Source organism: Malania oleifera, chromosome 5, assembly GCF_029873635.1.
Source record: "Malania oleifera isolate guangnan ecotype guangnan chromosome 5, ASM2987363v1, whole genome shotgun sequence".
Classification (NCBI taxonomy): domain Eukaryota; kingdom Viridiplantae; phylum Streptophyta; class Magnoliopsida; order Santalales; family Ximeniaceae; genus Malania; species Malania oleifera.
The window spans coordinates 49139237-49162576 of record NC_080421.1 but is presented as its reverse complement, the minus strand read 5'-3'; the positions used below and the strand labels follow the sequence as shown (position 1 = coordinate 49162576).

Below are 23340 nucleotides of genomic sequence, written 5' to 3'. Positions count from 1 at the left end.
CATGGGTTGTATAATTAGATTAGCGATGAACGCCTGGTGATTGCCCTCTACAAACTCTACCCCAAGTCTTTCCAAATCCATTCTGATCTGATGCTATCCCACCACTGTTGATACTGAGGCACTTCTTAATTTCCGACTCAATGCATTAGCTGCCACATTTACTTTTCCTGGGTGGTAACTGATGGTACAATCATAATCTTTAATTAACTCTAGCCACCTCCTATGCCTCATGTTCAACTCCTTCTGCGTAAAGAAATATTTAAGGATCTTGTGATATGTGAAGATTTCACACCTACCCTCATATAAATAATGCCTCCAAATCTTTAGCGCATAAATCGCCGTTGTTAACTCTAGATCATGGGTAGGGTAATTCTTTTCATATTCTTTGAGCTGCCGTGAAGCATATGCTACAACTTTCTCCCGTTGCATCAGAACACACTCGAGCCCTTTATGTGACGCATCACTGTAAATTACAGAACACTCTTCTCCCAAAGGAATTGTCAGAACCAGTGCAGTAATGAGTCATTGCTTTAATTTCTGGAAACTCTACTCACATTCCTTTATCCATTCATATCAAGCATTCTTCCTGGTCAATCTGGTTAGGGGCCTAACAATTTAGAGAATCCCTCCACAAACCGGCAATAGTATCCTGCCAATCCCAAGAAACTTTTAATTTCCTACACATTTTCCGGTCGTGCCCAGTCCACTACCACCTCAATCTTAGTCGGATCCACAAAAATGTCACCCCTAGATACCACGTGTTCGAGGAAAGTGACTTGCTTCAACCAGAATTCACACTTCCTGAATTTGGCATACAACCTTCTTTCTCTCAATATCTGTAGAACTATCCGCAGATGATCCTCATGCTTCTCAAGGCTCCTTGAATATACCAGGATGTCATCAATAAAGATTAAACAAACTGATCTAGGTACTGATGGAACACCCTATTCATCAGATCCATGAATACAGCAGGAGCATTCGTCAGTCCGAGCGGCATAACTAGGAATTCATAATGGCCATACCTAGTCCGAAACGCCGTCTTTGAAACATCTTCCGCCCTAGCCTTTACTTGATGGTACCCAAATCCCAAATCAATCTTCGAGAAAATTTGCGTCCCCTGTAACTGATCAAACAAATCATCTATGTGGGGAAGCAGGTATTTATTCTTGATGGTTACTTTATTAATTTCTCTATAGTTGATGCACATTCTCATCGACCCATCTTTCTTTTTCACAAATAGTACTGGCGCTCCCTAGGGTGACACGTTGGACCTGATAAACCCCTTGTTCAGAAGTTCCTGTATCTATTCTTTCAACTCTTTCAATTCCGCTGATGCCATTTTGTACGACGCTTTAGAAATCAGTGCTGTTCTCGGAGGTAGATCGATAGTAAACTCAACCTCACGATCAGGAGGCAGTCTCAGAAGATCCTCCGGAAACACGTCAGGAAAATCTTTCACTATCGGAATATTTTCTAACCTGAATTCCCTTTCCGGCTCTTCTTTTACATAGGCCAGGTACCCCTGGCATCCCTCCAAAAGCAATCTCCTCGCCTGAACAACTGACAAAATCTGTGGTGGGGAACGCACACATGTCTTCACAAATCGGTACTCCTGCTCTCTTGGAGATCTGAATACCACTTCTCTCTGATGGCAATCAATACTGGCATAGTTGGCAGCTAGTTAGTCAATTCCCAGAATTACCTCGAAACCATGCATATCTAGAACTACCAAGTTAGCTGGCAAAGACCTTCCCTGAATACTAAGGGGACAGTTTTTTAGTACCTTTCTACACAACACTATGGTCCTGGTTGGTGTAGCCACTGATAAACTAACATCTAATGATTGAGTTTCTATACCGCATAACTTAATAAACTCCAGGGTTATGAAAGAGTGAGTTGCCCTTGAATCAAATAAAACAATAATTTTATACGAAAAAATAGGGATAATACCTGCCACAACATCACCTGCCGCCTCAGCGTCTCCCGGTGACAGAGCATAGACCCGTGCCGGGGCAGTGTTCCTCTGTTGATTTCCTCGGGGTGCTTGATTTCCTCGGAATTGTCTAGGAGCGGGTGGATTAACTGGCTGTGCTCAACAGTCTCTCGCAATATGTCCGAATCTCCCACAACGATAGCAAACATTCTCTCCCACACGGCATTCCCCCACGTGCCTCCTATTACATTTGGGACAAATCGGGTAGGTCTGAGTCCCCTGATACACCCGCCTTCCTATCTCTGTCCCCCACTGTTCCTCCTCGGACCCTAGCTAGATCCCGCCTGAAACCCAATAGGCGTAGGCCTCTTCCTCTGACTTTGCCCCTTTATGTCTCTCTGTCGACTGGTCTAGGCTACAGTGGCTTTATCCACCAACTCAGAAAAATGTCGTATCTGTAGAACCACCACCTGCTCATACACCTCCTGTCTCAGCACCCTCTTAAATCTCTGTGCCTTCTTGAACTCATCTGGGATCATGAAGGGAGCAAAACGGGACAGCTCCACAAATTTTGCAACGTACTGTGGCACTATCAGCTGACCCTGAGTCAAATTCAGAATTCCTTCGTCTTGCCATCTCTAACGGAGGTGGGAAAGTGGCGGTCGTAAAATATCTCCTTAAACCTCCCCCAAGACAGTGCTATTGGTGCTGACCTCTGCTCCTACAAGAGCTTCACCACTGACCACCACCATTCTGCCTCCCCTGTCAATTTGAAAGTGTCATACAACACTCTTTGTTCGTCAATGCAATGCAGTACTGTCAAGATTTTCTCAACCTCCCAAAGCCAGTTTTATGCCTTAATCGGATCTGCACTTCCTGAAAAGGTTGGAGGATTCATCCGGGTAAACTGTTTGATCAAACAGCCCTGATCAGCTGGCGGGCAGTCCTGTTCTTTAGAATTCCGGGCTATTTCTGCAATCACTCATTGAGCAACACTACACAGGACTGTATCAAAATCGTTGCCGCCCATACTAGAAGACCGCACATCATCACCACCTCCAACATAAGCGTTGCTATTTCCAGGGTCCATCCTGAAAATAGAACAAAAACAATTCTTAGAATTTCAATACCTTAATATGACAGTACTACTATCTAACTAAGAACCTTAAAATATCCTACTAACACCCAAACAACCTAACATCCCTATTCCCAATTTAAGTTTCCGTCTTACTACTCAGAAACAAGAATCGGCGATAGTTTGCTATAACTTTCCTAAAATCGTCACCTCAGGAAAATCACAGAAACCACTACGGAATTTCCTGCCTCCAAGTTGCGAGACAGAACCCTAAATACCAATTTTAACCTCCAACAATGACTTACTATAATATCACAATCTATCCATCTCTTATCCTCATCAAAATTCATACTTATACCCTGGTATTGCTATCATCTGTTTACTGAAGTCTGCAGAACCTAGCAACCTAGGCTTTGATATTAAACTTGTAACGACCCAAAAATTTTTACCATTTTTTTTTATATCTCTGATACCATGATAATAATAATAATAAAGTCAACCCAGACCCAAGGTTGAGTACCGGGGATACTCTTGTTCATATTCACATTCTATCTATGCAGTGGAAAACATAACACACCTAAACTTTATATACTATACCAGAGTGCTAGAGTCTCCAAAATATACATACATACTTCCCCAAAATCCATCAGAAATCCCTAGCATTAAACTAACATAAGCCTAGTCCCTCAACAAAAACAAATACTTTACTATCTCAGAGCTCGCTCCGCTTGGCTACTTGGATTACCTGAAATGTTTAAGATTCTTGGGGTGAGACACCTCTCAGTAAGACGGAATAAGTTAACACCAATGTGTCTATTATTTTAAATTGTAACTAAGATAGCAGTTAAATGTAAATCCGTATCATAACTCACACCTATACCATTTAGAATACACGTTTTCTATTTGAACGTACTTCTAGCTGTAATTCATAGTTTCTGTTTTTGTACACTTACGTATATGTATATAACTGTGAAAATTTCCCTAGATGGATAACTGTAATCATGAATTAACCCCGCATGATCGGGTTGTGCGGCTCGTGGGTTGGACTTAACCATGACTGGCCTACTAGGTTAAGTCAAACTATAACTTGTTTGTAGTACGATTGGCTTGCTCAACCTGGTCTAGACTGCTAGGGAGCTCATCTACTCTTCACTGAGGCACAATCGATTGTCATTACCACACTCTTTCTGAGATGTGTGGTTGCACTATCTATACTGTATTAGCTACGGTACCGTGCTCTGTGTTATGTTCTAGTCCATTAGGGTTCTGATACTGTATAATACTATTTTTATATATTACTGTTTTACCATGATTCTATGATAACTGTAATACCATGATTCTGTAATAACTGTAATATCATGATTCTGTAATAATTAAAATATCATGGTTCTGTAATATATGTAATATCATGGTTCTGTAATAGCTATAATATCATGGTTCTGTAAAAGCTATAATATCATGGTTCTATAAAAGCTATAATATCATGGTTCTGTAAAAACTATAATATCATGGTTCTGTAAAAGCTACTTAAAATTCTAAATTAAAACTCTTTACTAAAACTAGTATTTCTCATGCCACACAATTTGGGGTAATACTCAGAATACTAGAATATGTATGAGAAAACTATATTTTACTACTGTATGGGAAAATCATATTCTCTGCTGTTTGGAAATAATAATATATATCATCTATAGGGTTTTTCTAAAACCCAAAAATGTACATAACATGTGAAAAGCCATAAATTTCCATACTCATAAATTCATATCCTGTAATATTCAGAAAATCATATACGGATTTTCCATAATTAAATACTATACTTTAACCAGTAGAATTTCTAAAACTAACTGGCATAACTTATTCCCCTTACTTGCTTACTGAGAGGGTGTTTACTATGATCTCTAAACCCACCCCCGCGGGTTCGGAGCTCAAAACCCTGAAATCATATATCCCAGTTCAATCAACTCAACCCCAGAATTATAATCATTTGAACATTCCCAGGCCGAAACACTCCATTTAATGAATTAAATTCCAAACATTTAATATATTTATCACCCTTACCTCAAGTTTGGAGTGGTGCTCAGGAACCCCAAAACTCAAAACTGCTCCAATCAACTTGTTAAGGGTCGCTTCTAGGATCCCGTAGCGAAGTCTGATCGTCGAATCGGGCTGTAATCAGAGAGAAATCAAAGAGAGAAGGGAGAGGGTTTCGTGGTTTAGAGAGAGAGAGGGAGAGATTATTTTTTTATTTAAATGAAAATGAGCTTGCAGGATCCTTTTTAATTCAGCACTGCTAGACAAAACCATTGACGATTTTCCTGAAATGGTCGACGGTTTGGTTTTTAACCAAACTTATTTTTACCATTTTACTGTTACTGGGCTGCGATTAAACAAAACGATCAATGGTTTTCTGGCCTCTCACCAAATCGTCGACGGTTTGGTCTACACCAAACCAAATTTCCTTCTTTTCTCTATTTTTCTTATTAATTCAATTTTCCAGGTCTCTACAGTGGGTACATTGTGAGTGTGTATTGAGTTGAGTGTGTTGTAATCCTCCTCCTCCTCCTCCTCCTTCACTATATTTTCATCTTTATATATATATAGTGAAGTTACTCCTCTCCCATGGACGTAGGCTAAATTGGCTGGACCATGTAAATCTTGTGTGTTCTTTGTGTGTGTTGTTTGATCTTGGATGGGATTAACATCCCAACAAGTAGTATCAGAGCCGACGGTTCGTAACTCTGGGTGAGTGACATCATAAAAAATAAATAAATAATAAAAATAAAAATAGTCGAGGTATGAAACTAATTCTCCTGACGTGCTAACAGTTGGAGGACCAAGTGTTTGACCAAGGCCAATAAGGATCATCTAGGCTTGGAAGATGGATCCGAATAGGGTCAAGACATGGAAAGTAAGATTGGTTCGGGGGCACGTGGAATGCAATCCAAGGCACGTAAAGCGTGGTGGTAAGGCCCACTAAAGCAATGGTTGGAGAATTGAGCTTACTCCCATGAGGGAGAAGGATTTTGTCAATGGGGAGCAATTGGAACTCACGAGGAGGAGATTGTTGAGAATTCCACTTGTGATTTTGTCCCACATTGGGAAAAAATTGAGTGGATGATAAGTGCTTATATACGTGGTTGGGTCCAAGATCCAATAGGCTTAAACTTTTGGGTCGAATTGGTGCTCACCTATGTGTATTAGGCCCACCCATTGACTCCTCCGATGTTAACACCGTGATCTTAAATTTCTACAAAATTATAGAAATCTTTCTCAAAATTTTCACTTTCCACCACCCTAAAAAAAGGGTGATCACTTTCCATACCCTCAAAATGGAAAAAGGTGATCAATATCCATATTACAAAATTTACTCTGGAATTACACAAAAAATTTTTTTACCCAAAGCTAAAAATTTCAACGAAATTTTGCTAAAAACTTGATTATGAAACAAAACTTCCTTATAATTGAAAATTGAGATTTAAGACCTTCGAATGCTAAAAACTCAGTTAGTACCATTTTTTGTAATATTTTGATGGAAAATATGAGGGTTAGAAAAAAAAATGAAAGAATTTCATTCTATAAATATATTGATTTAGATAGAATTTTAAGTGCTTGAAGTTTGACCCAAGCTTTGATAGCTTTGACAAATGTATAAAATGTTGATATGGATAATGAAATACTTTTTTGGGACATTAACAAATGGATCAACATTGACCTTGATTTCTGGACTAGTGTTACCAAATGAATGTAGTCTTGCCCAACCTAAAGGGGCAAGCTTCTTTGAGCTTTGAGTTTGTAGAGTTATATGATATAGATGAAGTGTTCCTTTTTCTTGTAAAACCATCTCTGACTTTCTGTTGCAAGGAAAATTTCAAGGGTATCTCACATTAGTTTGATATTAGTGTAAAAGGTCCTCTCGTTAGTTGTAGCATAGGATTTTCTGTATGGTTAAAAACAAAGAAGTTACATCTAAGCTCGAAACATTATTTCAAGACTTTGATAATGCCGGAAAGAATTTGGTTCATAGGATAACTTCAATTAAGAATCTAGGAACATGTCAAGGCATGGCTTAGGATAGAAAAGCAGAAAGGAGGTGATGCAGCGATCTAGAAAGTGGGCATGGTGGAAATGAGGCCTTAGTAACTTTTTTCATGTTTAATAGAATAGAGTTTTGTTGAATCCATGCTTACAATAGAAGCTTGATAACTTTAGAAATGCAAAGAAGGTTCTTTCTAGCATCCATATGATGTCCAAGAAACTTTAAAAATTCATAAAAAAGGGCAGCTCAGTGCACAAAGCTCCCATGCAGGGTCTGGGGAAGGGGCTGACTATGATGGGTCTATACTACGTAGGCTTACCTTGCATTCTGCTAGAGATTATTTCCACGCCTCAAACCTATGACCTCTTGGTCATGTGGCGGCAATCTACTACTGTGTGAAGCAATTGTGGATCCACGATCTGTAGTCAGTGGGGGCTAAAGCTCATGCTTAGCATACTTTTAAAAAAATTATTATTGTAAGATTAATTTTGGGCAAAAGACACTAACATCCCTTGAGATTAGGAAAAAGGATCATGACTTCCCCGAAGGTTTCAAAAATCCTAGGGACCTCCCTTGAGGTTTGTCAAAAAGATAGAAACCTCCTTTTATTTTATTTTCTTTATTATTTTATTTTATTTTATTTTTATGGGAGGCTTGTATCTTTTTGGCAAATCTCAAGGGAGGTCAATGCCATTTTTGAATTCTAGGGGGAGGTCTTGTCTTTTTGCCAAACCTCAGGGGAGGCAAGTGTCTTTTGCTCTTAATTTTTTTTATAATTATTCGTTTATAATCATAAATTAGTATAATATCAACTTAGACATAGCAATAAAGCTCTAATCAAAACAAGAAAACTAAAACTTTCTCTACATTGGATTTCCTTCATTATTTTTTTTGTTTCAATTTTAAAATAGCTTCCCAAATTTTATTTTTTACCTTATGCAGCAACAAGTTGAGTGCATGCAGCTCCAAAATAATACTTGCTATTTTAAGCTTCTTATATATAATACAAGGAGATTTTGTCAATTGAATGGGATCTATAGGTCACATTGGGCCTTATGCAGATCTGCCCATGGTGCCAATGGTACCCTTCTTTTTTAAAAAAAGGTAATATGGTTGAAATTTTTTTGAGAGGAACAATCATTTAGTAAATTGGAGGAAAAGACAAATACCATATAACCCCTTGGAACAATAAAGTATACTAATAGTTTGCTCATACCAAGTTAGAAATTTTGCCTTTGATCCAAATCAAAATCCACAAAATCAAATTTATGACTTATCTGAACTTTTTGTCCAATAAAAATGCACATTTTCCTAAACATTGAGTCTGCAGTAGCTTGTTAAGCAGCACAATTTTTATTCTCTTAACATAATGTACCAAGCAGCTGCATTTCCTGGCATTCTAAATAATTTTAAAAATTGATCATCTCCAGGTCAAAATCCTACTTTCCAAATTTAGAACATTGTTCCTGCATCACTTCCATTGTTCGAAAGTCTGTTTATTGCTTCTGTGCACATACACACACATGCTCTCCATCTTAGTATTAGTATCACTACTATTTTACTGCAAGTGCAGGAATACAATTACTGTATTAAGACTTATCAATCCTTTTCAGTGTTGTTATTTATTTTCCTTGTTCTTTAAGGCCCTGTTGTGGAACTCTCAAAACATTAGGAAAAATTAAGGAAAATTCCAAAAAAAGTAAATAAATCTTGTGCTCAGTTATCAAGGAAGGTGAGAAAGAAAATACAAAATATACCTAATGAACAAAATTTTGATTTTATGCATCATTAACATTCATTTTTTTTTTCTTAATTTTTATTCATATCAACAATATTTTTAACATTATTCGAAATAGAGAGAATATAGTGGAAACGAGTTTCTTTCTTATTTTTCTTTTCTTTCTTTTTCCCAAGAAAAATCCTTGATCCATACAAACCATAATGGTTCCTCAGAGACTCAGAATTTATTGACTTAAAAAGCTTGTCTTGTAGACTGAGATAATCAACTTTTCATTGCTATGATCATTAAAACTGATAGAAGTACAAGTCACATAAAATGATTAATAGAAAACTGATAGAATTAGCCATTTAAAGCCTACAGAAGTAACAAAGAATGTGAAATTATCAATTGTCAGTACTAATCTGGGAGTTGGATTTAGATTGAGTTTTGAAGTGGACTACTGTTGCAAGACTATTGTAGCAGTATTGTTCAATATGGGTATTTTGAGGTGTTATTATTTCCCTATAGTTCCTATGTTAATGGTATTTTGGGTCTGTTTCTATAGTTATTTTTGGTGTTGATTTGGCCTTTATTTTCAGTTATTTTTGGAGCTTATTTTATCTATTTTGTTTTTGTATGATCAAGATTAGTTTAGTTTGGGTGGTCAAGATTAAATACTAATAGGGTTTAGCTACCAAAAGGCACCCACATACCCATATATTTTGTAATCTTTGTACTGATTTTCTCTGGGAAATTATTGTATAATTGCCTACGCTTGTTGCAAAACCGTAAATCTAGTGACTTTTTTCTCTTAGGAGTGATTCCTAGAACCTATCAAGTCTTTTATTATTAATATATAAGATTGCAGACCTGGAGTTGTACGCATGCTCCGGGAAACTGCCAACTGGTCTTTCTCTTTTTCTTCTTTTTTATCTTCCTTTCTTCTTCATTTCTAGCCCCAAGTGCTACATTTTCTTCATTGAATTTCAATCGAATCTTCTCTGAACCTGAATAATCTGTTGTAGTTACAGCCCTTTTCTTCCTCTCCTTTTCTTTCCTTTATTGACTCTTAAAATAGAGATTTTTGTTTTGATTTGAGAATCATTTATGGAGTCTTGTGGGTGTTGTGTGGCTTGCAGTACTTCGTTCATGTAAAGGCAGCACCCTACTGTTTCTTGCAGGCTGTTGTTGCTGTTCTGATGTTTCCTCAGACAGCCAGTCAATTGATGATACTGTTATGATGTTGTTATGCCTGCCTATGCTTCTAGCTGCTGCCAGGTTTGTTATTGGTCTGCACTGCTGTTTAAGTGCTTGTGGTGCTTTGTTGTGGTTTGCCCTACTCTGTATGGTCAAATTGTGGTTGTTCTGTGTGGTTAATTCGAACTTTGACATGATCTGTGAGAAACTATTTATGTCTGTAGCTGCCTCATGAAATCCTGGGATTTTGAAGTTCAAGAGTGTTGTTATGTGTTAGTAAGTGCTGCCTGATTCTGCTTTGTTGTTGTGTGTTGTTCAATCCTGGTGTTGGTGTGTGCTGATTGCAGTGTATTGAGAGTGGTTCTCATAGCCTCTGCATAGAGCTTCGGCTGATACTGCAATGTAAAGATCACGGCTATCAACTTGGTTGGGTCCTGCAATTACTTCTTGTGGTCTTATGCATTGGTTGGATATATTAATGCAAAAGGGAAGTTCAGGTATCCGCTGCATTCTGCTCCAACTCCAAAGTCCAAGGATTATGAATATTAGATGAAAGAAAATGATATGTTACATGTGTGTGTTGTGGAATTGCGTGAAGCCCCAAAATGTTGTGAGCATGGTGTTTCATAGAATAGCCAAGTCCATATGGGGGTGGTTATGATGATTGGATGAAAGAGGACATATTTCTTGTGCGATTGTGGATTAGGAATGGGATGAAGCCACAAAATGTTGTGAGCGTGGTGTTTCATAAAACAGACAAGGCTGTGTGGGGTGATCTTTGTGAAAGCTTCTCATACGATAAAAATTAGACTCATGTTTTTGACCTATGTGAAAAATTTTTCAAACGTTACCAACAAAATAGGTACGCTAGTGAGGTTTATAGCAACTGAGAAGGGTATTTAGGAGGAACCGTAGGAGTCTAATACCACTTGTTTGCACTGGAGGAGTCTATGGGTAGGCTTGATACACATGAGTGAGCACCAACTTGATCCAAAAGTTTAAACCTATTGGGTATTGGGTCTAATCATGTATATAAGCACCCATCATCCGCTCAATTTTTCCAATGTGGGACAAACTCACAAGTGGAATTCTTAACAGTTACTTAATTCAAATTATTTTCAAGATCTAAGATACAACTCTCAATTTGAGTTTTGGAAATTATAAACGTGGAGTTGATTTTTTCTAGCCAAATCTAAATTGAGGATTACACGCCCAAATTACAAAAGCCACAACTAAAAGGCGCGAAAGGCGTGCGTTTTGTACAAATACATAAGCCTCAGCGTGTAATACATTAGCCTATTTGAGATATGGCATTTTAGGCATGCCTTGCCTTGAGGGAAGCCTTGATTTAGCCTTTTAAAACATTGGATGTTATTATCCCTACACTTGAAGGAAACATGTTATGCTGAATTCATTTTTTTTAGGGGACATCGTATTTCTCTATGTGGGGTCCTCCTTGGCTGAATCTGAGTCCATCAATGATTTTTGATCCTTCTTTGTGTGTTGATCCTTTTGTTCCTACCTTATCCCTCTGGATAAAACTTCCACTCCTCTTCCAAATCCATCAGTTAGTAACCCAAAGAAACAATTGTGGGTTGATGAATGATGAAAAGTTGGCATAGACCTCACTACCACCGTGCAGCCACTTCATATGCCCTTCACTGTTTTGATTTATAGATCCATCCTAGCGTGATTTTTGGATTTGGCAATTGCTAACTGAAAGGTGTCTGAACATGTACTCAGTAGTCCTTGGTTGTTGACCCTTTTCCTCATTTTGGTTTAGTTGTTCACCTTCATAATCCTATGCGTTCCTTTGCCTAGTCTATTTCCTCTGTTTCAATCTCTTCCTCGCATGTCGAAGCGCTTCCACTAATCCTAGTAGGATCATTGAGGTTTTCTTTTTGTGATTATTAGCAATTTTTTATTTTTGAACATGCTAGACCAACCAAATTCCAGATGTAGATTTCTTTTTTTATTTGAGTTTTTTTATGACACATGCCATGGTTCATTTAAATGTATGTAAGCATGACCTTGAATATGTATTTTTAAATCCTTTTAGCTTGCCACTATATATGATGTCAACACATATTTCATTTATTGTTGTTATATTTATTGTTCATTTTCAAGTAATGTGGCATGATTTCTTCACAAAACAAAAATTTATGGCTCCAGCATAATTTATCAAGTACATTTGATTGCAAACCATTTCTGCAGATGATGTCCATGGGATGCAGCATGGTCCCTATGATGTTTCCAGGTGTTCAACAGTTCATGCCACCAATGGGGATGGGAATGGGCATGGGCATGGAAATGGGCATGAGTCGGCCATTGATGCCATTTCCTTCTGTTCTTGCTGGTGCAGCACTGCCAACGCCAACCGCAGCAGGTCATTTGAGTCCAAGATTCCCAATGCCAGGCTTTCATATGCCCCCTGTTCCTACACCTGATCCATCAAGAATCCATGCAACCCACCGGACCTTCCCTGTGCTCAACACACTTGGCATGCAGAACCCCACGCAACCACAACTCCCAAATTTTGTTGATCCTAATCAGCAGTATCTTGGTCTTAACCAGGTGCTATTACCATTCCCTCAGGTGCTTTTAGACCCTGACCTTTAAATTAGAGCTTGGATATACTTATGACATCTATTTGCAATATTCACATTGGTTATCACTGCATTATCAATTCTCTGAAAGACTTCATTCCTACCATTTGTCAGTTGATAGAAAATTAAAATTAAAATAAATAATCATATGAACTTAAATATAATTGAAATAAAAATATACATAAATTTCAAAAAAATAATAAAACCAATTATAAAATATTTTTACTATTTTTTAGTTGTCATGTCCAATAAATTTTTTATCATAAAGTAAATTTTGCAAGTATAACAATTAAGTAAAATAACTATAACAATTTTAATTTTTATTCTAGTATTTTTTTTTTTTAATGTGTATTATTTTGTAATTTATTATTTTAATCATATTTTTATAATATTATTTGATTTAAAAATGAAAATGTGCATTTTTTAATTAATTTTAATTTAATAAATATTAACCAAACATGTTGCTAGTTTTTGGTTTTTGGTTTCGTTTTTAGTTTTAGTTTTAGTTTTTGTAATTTTTGGTACCCTTAGAAAACCTCAAGGGAAGCTTGTGGAATGTTTGAAATTTCAAGTGAGGTTCTTGAAATTTTTGAAACCTCATGGAAGTCATTGTCTATTCTATTTGTCAAACGTCTAGTGGTTAGCGTCATTTACCGAAATGAAAATGGAGAGAGAGAGAGAGAGAGAGAGAGAGAGAGAGAGAGAGAGAGAGTTTGTAATCAAAAATCTACTTTGCATTTACAGCCTCAATATAGCAGCTTGTAAAGGTCTGTAGTGGTCCACAACATACTGTAATGGTACTGCAACAGACAGTATTGACCAATAGGATTAGGGGATGGGGGTGGTGCTTAGAGTTATTGCCCTGAAATGGCCTTCGAAGCCACCAATTATGTCATTTTTTCAAAACTCTAATTATAGGCCAATCACATGCACAGAATGATAGGATTTTTCACATTGCAAAATAAGCATATTTCTTTAGCTTTTGGTTAATATTGATGATTTCCCATAATCCATTTATTGAACCAGCGAATCGCTCAACCAAGCACTAGCAAGTCAAGTACCAGCAGAGGAGCAGAGAATCCGGGAAGTTGCCAATCTGGTAGGCTGATTATCTGATGTATCCTTTTAACCTACTATTATAAATTTTAGATTGCAAGTATTGAAATATGACCAAGGTGGACTCAGGATTCCCTTTTTTCCAGCAATACAGGCCGCCGCCCACATCAAAAATTTATTTTATCACATTAATAATGAGTATGCTAGCGAGACCGTTCTAATTTCACTTGCTCCTAATCCAATTTATGTAGGAATGCTTAATGATGGTCACTTAATGTTTTTAATAACTACCAGAACAGGAGTATGCTTGTACAACACCCCTGAATTGAAATAAATCTTTATCGAATCTGGCTCAATGATCCTGATGATAGACCTTGGAGTGTCACAACCTTTTACCACTTCCCTCGATGATTTTCACAAGGGACTCAATGCACTGGTAGCTAGGATTGCCAGCAGCCTGATGTATATGTATGTTCTGACCACCAGACACTGGCACACACAAAAAAGCTTTCCATAGGAGAAATGGTGTTAGGCGGCCAAGGCCAAGAGCTCAGCAAGCAGTATGTTCCAAGACCCATAATTAAGATCATATTATTGATGATAGGTACATCTGCATTGCAGGATGAAATTTTGGGCAGATGGATGGATTTGCCCTAGGTTCTGCCTGCTGAAGTTTTGTAGTGCAAGAGAACTTCACTTTCACCTGAGGACAGTATTGTAGGCTAAAATGTATATTACCCAGCTAACTTGTAATTACCATCCACGGTAGAATCAATTTTCTAGTTTGTGTTCTGGCATCTAATTTGTTCTCTAACTCATCATTGATTCTATTATTCATGCGAAATGCTTGGAGGATGGTCGGAGGTGAGAGCAGAATGGTTTCACCGCCTACAAGGAGATCATCATGTGAGAGATGTGGAATGCTGGTGATACGTGCATTTGGGCTCCCTTCACTGCGACTCGCTTGTTGCAGTTAGAGAGGGATGAGAGCTAAGGCAATAAAAAGGAAATGCCAATGTGATCCGTAAAAGAATCGCCAACTCAGTGGTCAGTGAAATGCCAACTAAGGGTGCCTGAGGGCATCTCTCTCTCTCTCTCTCTCTCTCTCTCTCTCTCTCATTTGACTGCACTTGCACATGATAAATGGGATCACCATGTTTTATTGATATTTGATTTACATCAAGCACTTGCTGCATGATAATGACAACCGAGAAGGCTGGGGGATTTAAAAAATAAAAATACAAATAAAATAAACAAAGATATCTACTGGCTATCCACGAAGGGTTGAATGTGCAAAAGCCACCGAGTGCTGCCCCCCTGATATTTCTACTGCCATATATACGAGTGTCCATAAAAATGAAACAAGTTGACCAGTTAGGCTGAACAGGAATGTAATTCAAAAAAGGAAAAAATTGAACATGCAGATAATAGTCCAGCTACCCATTTTTGCAGACTACTTGCATCAATTTACATTGTTAGAGACAAAAAATATAAGATTAAGTGAATAATACACGTTTAACCAGGCTGTAGATCACAGAATAGCTTCCTATTTTTTATTTTTGTCTTTATTTTTCATTTGATTAAAAAAAAAAAAAATTATCTCAAGTCTTGAAAGATCAATATAAAGTTAAAAAAACAAAATACATAATTTTTCAATTTCTTGTATTCCCGGACAAGCTTGCCATCAATCATGGGCTTGCAGCAGACAAAATGTCCTAAAGCTCTGCCGTGTTCAAATAATTAGGACGAGTGAAATATCAGTTTTGTTTTATGTCTAGCAATTGTTTAAGTGAAACATTGTGATAAGATGATGTGCCAAGAGAACTGGAAGGTAAATAACAGAAAAAAAAAAAAAAAAAATACTACCCATTGCCCGTTAAGGGTTGATTATACAACCAAGCATGGTCCCTAAAATTTCTGTTCTATTGAACATAACAAGTGCCCATAATAACTAATTAAACAAGTTTGGGTTGAGCATCCACAATCCAGGTACAATAGTTCCTACAAAATACTTCAGTTCTACACATCAATTCGCATTACTAAGCCAAAAATAACATTAACTGAAGAACAATCCACCTTCAATCAGGCTTCAGATCACTGAAGAAGCTCCCTTCTTTGATCTCAAGGCCCGAATGAACAGGGACGTGCTTGTACAAACTTCTCCAAAAAAACAAACAGCTTTCCCAGAACAGACATCTTGCCAGCAATCACTGGCTTACAGCTGACAAAATCTGACACAAAAACTTCGGTCATAAGTTTCCGGTGTGCTCAAATAATTTAACCTCCGAACCAACAATAATATGAAAATGTAACCAGGATTTATAAATATTTAAAGATGTCAACCATATAAAACTATGTAAGGGTAATCCAATAGATATTAAAGGCAATACCGTGTCACTGAACATGCGGAACGCCTCCACACCCATGGCTCTCTCAAGTTCCTGACAAGTCACAACTGAAAAGTTCAGTAGCAGCGTCCCTACCCAACATGGCAGGATGGTTTGATGATATAATTACATTATAGTCACTAATTCTCATTTAAATACGAGTATGGTACTTACATTCTCTGCATCTGGGGAACAATAAATTTTTTGTATGAGCTTTTGAAGGTCTTCATCCTTTAATGCGTCGCGAATTTCTCTGGATGAAACTGCATGATAAGAAAAAAATGAACTTAATAAATTGTTCCAGTGCTCTCAAAATTCTCATAGCTTTGGATAATTCATCCTAATCTCAGCTATCTTTAAAAGATATGATCTGGCCATCTAACATATGGGCGTAATTTGAAATCCACATGCATGTAAGTGAGAAATATCTGGTATTGGCTATTAAATAATGCAATATGTTGACTAACAACAACTAACTCATTAACTAAAAGAAGCAGATGTCTGGGACTGCTTTTGGAAGTAAAGAGCCTGCACGGGTAATTAAAATCAACTCCAAGACTTCCAAAACAATGAAAGAAAAGGGCTTTCCGTAAATGATAACTGAGCCCATCGTCCATCAAAAGGATGGTTGACTAATAGAAAAGCTTCCATGCAAGAAATAAAAGGCAAAACAATCAACAGGAAAGGTAACAAATCTAGAAATCAAATTCCGACATGAGTTTAGTGGTTTTATAAAGCTGAAAATAAGTTTTATTGAAAAAAAAAAAAAAAACTGGCTGAGACAGAAAAGTAAAGGTTCTGATGGAGTAAATTTGGAGTGGAGAATCAGAGCTCAAGTTGCGGGTAAGCTGAAAATTAGGGCTACAAAAAATACAAATTGTTGTTAGATTCTGGTTGTTGATGGTCATTTCTTGACCAAAAATAACCCAGTTGAAAAAATTAAAATTCTAATAGGAGAAAACAAAAATTTTCACTAAAGCAGTCAACCAGCTTCTCTTTCCCTCCACCTTTGTTGCATAGTGCCACCAACAGGCAGTAGACCGGCTTCTTCAAGCAATAGATCGACCTTAGCAAAATTCAAATGTTTGTATTTCCTTCTTGTAATTGGCTGGGAATTTTGGCATGCTATATGTCCCAATGATGCCAAATGTCAAGCAATGACATTGGCAGTTAGTGGTTGGTAATTATTGATAGTTGTTTTTGAATTTGAATTTTCAAAATTCAAATTCAAAGGGACTTTTCCCTCCATTCCATTGGAGATCTATAAAAGGACCCCTCGGAGGAGACTAGAGAGAAAGGGGCATGTCCAATTGGAGACAAGGAGAGATTTTCCAAATATTATAAGGAAGTTTACATTGAGGATTTACTTGAAGGAAAAAAAAAAAGGAAGAATTCATTCACTACAAACTTTCTTGGGGCATTTAGGGAGTCATTTGAAAGATAGGGGTCCTCCACTTGATCTACAAAGTGAAATTCTTCATCAAGTTCAGTGCCTAACCATTCTCTTAATTTTTTTTTCATTTTCATGAACGACTAAATGTATGATGCATGAAGGCTTTTGTATGTTTGTGATTAGATTTGTTCTGTTTTTGGCATTGTTTCATGTTATTAATTGCATGTTAGTGGTGTTAGGATGTCTTTATTTCAATTTCATAAGAAAAGCTTGAAAAAAAATTTAAAAAATGCATTGGCATGCAATTTTGCTTTGTAGGTGGTTGATTGCCCCTACTTTTTGAAAAAGTAGTCATTGGCTACTAGGCAATCGACTGCCAAGATCCTGAGTGCAATTTTTTTGCACTTTTTCTTGATTTGCTCTGGAATTTCAAGTGTTTTTGAGTCTCCGCACTTGATAAAGTACATTTGGTCAAATTTGAATGCTAGTTTATTGGAAGTTTTCATGATTTATCCATAAAAAAAATAAAAAATAAAAAAAATTTCATCAAGAAATGAATCCATACAAAGTTTTCACAAATGCTTTCATATTTTTGTAAAGTTTTTCAAATACTTAAGAGTCATACATCTATGATATGGTTTTTGGATGTTCTCCAAACTTTTTCCAACAAGATGTCCCCCACCAAAAATCCACACTTTTCAAGTTAGGTTCTATGGTCTTCCTTCCAAAGAAATCAATTCACCCTTTTTATAAAATTTAATTTTTTAATGAACCATTCGTGATGTAGCTGTAGAATGGATTAAAAAGTCTCTTTTCTAAAAGGTAAAATCAATGTTTTCGAGTTGAATTTTATAGTCTTCCTCCCAAGGAAACCAAATCATTCAAATTTCAAGAGTTTTCATAAAATAACCCAGATCCAACCATACCAAACAATATGTAGGCAGTCTACTTCATAGATACAATCATACCAAATAAAAAACCAAAATGTCTCTCTTTCTTCTCTCTTATTTTCCAGTTTTTTGCATGATTGTATGTTCGTTTTGAATAGGCATTAAGTAGTAGGATTTTCATTAGAGGTTAAGTCTTCTGTATGGATCCTATAAAAGTCTTTTCAAAGGGGTTGAGGACTGAAAGATTTCTAGAAAGAATAAAAAAAAAGAAAAGAATAAAGTTACAAAGGGACAATCAACCGACCTCTGCAAGTGGTCGATCGCTTGATCTTGCAACTTGTTTTTTAAATGCTTTTCATGCTTTAACTATTTCTTTGAGAAAAAACATTTTCAAAAAAGGGAGATATACATGCACAAAGAGATAAGTATGGTAACCATTCATAGAATGGGTGCTATAGGGTGCTAATATTTTGAATTCCAACAAAAAGGAATTTAAGGTATTACCTTCCTATTTACCAAAGCACTCTTGAACCTGATCTCTTTCAAAAAAGGTTTTCCTTTATTTTGCTTTCTCAAAATTAAAATAAATTGGCAACTTCGTCTTCTAGAATAAATAGCCAAGTTGGGGAACCAATGGATTGTTTGTCTATACTTGTTCGATTTGCAAAAAGTGAACAAAACGTTAGCAATCAAAACAAGCCTCCTAAAACCAATGTCGACTAAGGTCGTGGATTTGACTTTGGCAAAAAGTATGCCGTTAAACTAAGGTTTGGTTATTGGAGAAATTGAGGAATTAGGATTGAACCAAACTTGAAATACAAAGAAGAGGATAATAGAAGAATAAAAGGGTCGGCCTTGGATCAACAGTAAGGCTGCTCCTTTGTGACTGTACAATCAAGAGTTTGAGTCCAAGGTAATAGTCTCTCTGCATAAAAGCAAGGGGAAGACTACATACATTGTCCCCCTACTCTCGCAAAGCAAGAGCCTTGTGGTCTGATGTAACAAGCCAAGCTTGTTTAGGGCATTATGCTCGCTTGTAACCGCTTGCCTTGTGTAAATGGGGGTGGGTAATCATCATATAAATAGTAATATATTTTATTTATTGTGTTTGTGCTTTAATGTAAAGTGAGATTATAACAATTCGACCAATTTGGTATTTCCTAGTGTCAGAGCTAGAATAGCTTAGAAAGCCCTTTAGAGGAGGGTGAGTATTCATCTGTCATTGTAAAATTCACTAGCATTTTGTAAACATGTTTAGCCTACTTGCCTCCCTCACTAAACACACATTACTTACGAAGGTTTTATTAATGAATTATGCTAATTCAATGTCTACTGCGTCATCGTTTTGCTTGCATGAATTTCTTGCTACTTTCGGTTACTTTGCTTTCGATTATTGTGAATGTACTCTTTTGGTAAACTGCGGTATACTTTAGCTGACTAGTTAAGCAAAAGTTCTTTAATTAGTAATATACGACCCTTTTACAAGGTGTGAAGTGTTTGACCTGTGATAGTTGATATAAGAGCTTGGTTAATTGCTTTGTGAATTCAATTGTCTTCGCATTGTCGGATTGTGTGAAAGTATCAATAAGAGACCATGCCAACCAATAACAAGAAAATTAAGGCGCTAGAGGTGCACGTTGAATCAACCAACAATTTGGCTATAAAGGTGGTCATACTTGTTGAACATGTTGATGTAAGGACTTCCACACGACTATAGATGCTTTACAAACCCAAATGAGTGATATGAATGCCCAGGTGAACTTGATAGCTCGTACTATGGGAAATTCCAGCTCTATGGGGATAGAGTATAGAAGAACAAAGGTGCCATAACCTTGAGCATATGGGGGTGACTATGATACTAAAGAGTTGGAGAACTTCTTATTTAACATGGAACAACACTTTTGTGTGGCGAGGATCAACTTAAACGAGGTGAAAGCATTCATGGCTACAATGTACTTTAAGTGGTGACGCTAAGCTCTGGGGCATACCACATGCGATGAGATACATAATGGATGGTGTATAATTGATTTTTGGGCAAACTTTAAGAGAGCTAAATGCCCAATTCTTTCCTGAGAATCTTGAGACAATGGTCAATGCAAACTACAAAATCTTAAGCACACTATTAAAATCAAGGAGTAAATGAAACAATTCTCTTCTTTGATGTTGGATATCCAGGACAAGTTAGAGAAAGACAAGGTCTACTTTCTTAAGGGGTTGAAACTGTGGGCAAAGGCAGAACTTCATTACGAAGAGTTTAAGATTTGCCTATTGCACAAGCAATCATGGAACGCCTGACTGACAACGTTGGAGAGAGTTTTACAATGTCCAAAGAGAGTGGCATGGGTAGAAACAACGGAAAGTCTTTCAAGAAGGGCAAACCCAAGAGTGGAGAAAGCTAACACCAAGGCACCAACTTCAAAGGAAGCTTTTTGTCATATTAATCTTTCAACAAATCCAATGATAAGGGCAATATGACATGTTTCTTATGTCGAGGCCCTCACAGAGTTGTTGATTGCCCTCATAAATCATCACTCAATGCCTTCGCTTTCATTGTAGAGGGGGGGTCAAGGAGATTATGAGGATGAGGAGGGAACCCTAAGAATGGGTGCAATGCAGTTACTTAACGTGTTGGAGAGGCAGACAAAAGAACCCAAAGTTACCTAACTGAAAAGGTTAATGTTTGTGGATTTGTAGATCAATGGGAAGCACACTCATGCTATGGTGGGAATTGGGGTTATCCATAACTTTTCTCATAGGTAAAAGCGCAGAGACTCAACTCAAACTAGTACAAAGACTCAAGACCCATGAAAGTGATTAACGCTGCAGCTTAGTCTATTCTAGAAGTAGCCAAGCAATTGACTATAAAGCATAGTGGTTAAAAGTGCAGCTGAGGCACGCCTAGGTGCGAGGCGACCAAGCTAGCGCCTCATCCTTCTTTAGGCGAGGCGAATTTCAAGAGGTGCAGGAGGCGCACTGAAGCGCATTGATTCTTCAGGCGCAGTGAGTCGCACCTTGAAATTTTTGAAGCTGTTAAGAATAAAACGTAGCCAGAACCATCTCCAACCCTAGCCCTTCGTCTTCAACCCTTCAAAGTAGCATGAAACTAGCAGGAGAAGTTCATCTTCGACCAAACGATCCTTCGAATCAATACAAAACCAGCAGGAGCCCTTCATCTTCGACCCTTCGAACCAGCACGAGCAGTTCGTCTTCGACCCTTCAAACCAGCAGGAGCCCTTTGTCAGTTCGTCTTCGAGCCTTCGAACCAGCAGGAGCCCTTTGTCATCAAGGTTCATGCCTTCGTGATTCATCAGGCTGCTTCGATTTTCAAACTAGTAAGTCGTGATTGTCATTTTCTTCTTCCTCTTCTTCTTCAGTTCTTCTTCTTCTTCTTCTTCTGCTTCTTCTTCTTCTTTAGTTCTTCTTCTTCTTCATCTTCTTCTGCTTCTTCTTCTTCTTCTTCTTCTTCTTCTTCTTCTTCTTTAGTTGTTCTGCTTTTGCTTCTTTTTCACTTCTTCTTCAGTTCTTTTTCTTTTTCAGTTCTTCTTCTACTTCTTCTTTTTCAACTCTTCTTCAGTTCTGCTGCCTCCTGCCGGCTGCTTCTTATAATGTTAACTTGCATTAAACCTCTAAGTTAATATTATATAACATGTAATTAATTATGTAGTTTAATGCAAGTTTATACTTTATAATTAATATATAACATTTTTTACTGAATTTTGCTGCTGTTTTGTAATTTGTTTGGAAATGCAGTGTACAAACTATACCTTATTCTGAAATATAATAATATATAACATTTTTTTACTGAATTTAGCTGCTGTTTTATTGTACTCTTTTCTTTTGATATTGACTAGCAATTTTATTTCATTTCTAATTTGAAACTTGAAATATTGCATTCGTAATTACTTATGTTGGACTATGTTTGTTTCACTTGGAACTTGGTACTTGGTTGTCATAATTACTATTGAATATTTTGGCATTTTAAATTCTAATATAACTATTGATGTGTTTTTATATCAATTACCCACCAAATAGGCATTGTACACAATTTTAATAATTGTGCGCCTCACGAAGGTGAGGTGCGCGCCTTCCCCTCGGGCCTCGACTCCAAATACCCTCTCCGCCTCGGTGCCCCTTGCGCCTTTGACTACTATGCTATAAAGCTTGGGCAGCCGGTGGGACATGTGAATTTCACATTCGTGCCAAAGGATGATTTCCAAGTGATACTTGGAATGAAATTCTTGGGGGAGACTAGGGTGGTACCCATGTCATTTGCTAGTTCCCTTTGTCTAATAGGAGACCACCCTTGCATGGTGCAATCCATTGCAAGGAAAGGGAGCAACGAGAGGTTCCTTTTAGCCATGCAACTTAAGAAATGGTTGAGAATAGGTGAGTAGAAATTTCATAACACATTGGTAGCGAACTAAGAGGTAGGCCAAGAGCAGGAGCCTATTACTATCCAAGCTATGTTAGATGAATAGAAAGTTGTGATGCCAGACAAGCTACCTAACAAGTTGCCTCCACGATAAGGTGTGGAGCATGAAATCAAGTTGTTACCGAGGGTAAAGCCTCTTGCTAAAGGCCATATTGGATGGCACCTCCATAGTAGCATAGTTGAGGAAGCAACTTGATGACTTATCGAAAATGGATTATATACGTCCTTCCAAAGTACCGATAAGAGAATCGGTATTGTTTCAAAGGAAACATGATGATACCATGAGGATGTGTGGGCTACCATGTGCTCAACAAGGTAACTGTGCACAATTAGTATCCCATTCCACTGATTGCTAACTTGTTTGATTAGCTAAGTCACGCCAGGTGCTTAACCAAAGGTGACTTGCAATTAGGCTACTATCAAGTGAGGATAGCAAATGGTGATGAGTCAAAGACTACTTGCATGATGTAACACAAGGCATATGAACTCTTGGTGATGCCCTTAGGGTTGATGAATGCTCTAGTGGCATCCATACACTAATGAACCAAATACTTTATAAGTACCTCAATAAGTTTGTCATGGTGTGCCTAGATGACATTATTGTCTACAGTTACA

General features: G+C 37.3%; 2 protein-coding genes across 18 annotated transcripts in view; one reads left to right on the top strand and one right to left on the bottom strand.

Moving 5' to 3' along the window:
• The window catches only part of LOC131155673 (transcription factor PIF1-like), a 43761-nt gene extending 28955 nt beyond the window's left edge, over positions 1 to 14806 (top strand). For 2 of the 15 annotated variants that reach the window (XM_058108967.1, XM_058108965.1), the window contains exons 7-9: positions 12176 to 12556; positions 13594 to 13666; positions 14245 to 14806. In XM_058108967.1, coding sequence (XP_057964950.1) covers positions 12176 to 12556; positions 13594 to 13666; positions 14245 to 14249 — 459 coding nt within the window. In that variant the 3' untranslated portion in view covers positions 14250 to 14806. Of the gene's footprint in view, positions 1 to 9945; positions 10043 to 12175; positions 12557 to 13593 lie in introns of those variants that run through there. The other 13 variants (XM_058108954.1, XM_058108956.1, XM_058108957.1 and 10 more) reach the window with 12 other exon arrangements.
• A 719-nt stretch (positions 14807 to 15525) lies between these two features.
• Positions 15526 to 23340, bottom strand: part of LOC131155674 (uncharacterized) — a 34787-nt gene continuing 26972 nt past the window's right edge. For 2 of the 3 annotated variants that reach the window (XM_058108972.1, XM_058108973.1), the window contains 3 exons: positions 16185 to 16273; positions 16014 to 16064; positions 15526 to 15854 (listed from right to left, as the gene is read on the bottom strand). In XM_058108972.1, coding sequence (XP_057964955.1) covers positions 15831 to 15854; positions 16014 to 16064; positions 16185 to 16273 — 164 coding nt within the window. In that variant the 3' untranslated portion in view covers positions 15526 to 15830. Of the gene's footprint in view, positions 16065 to 16184; positions 16274 to 23340 lie in introns of all 3 variants that reach the window. The other variant, XM_058108971.1, reaches the window with a different exon arrangement.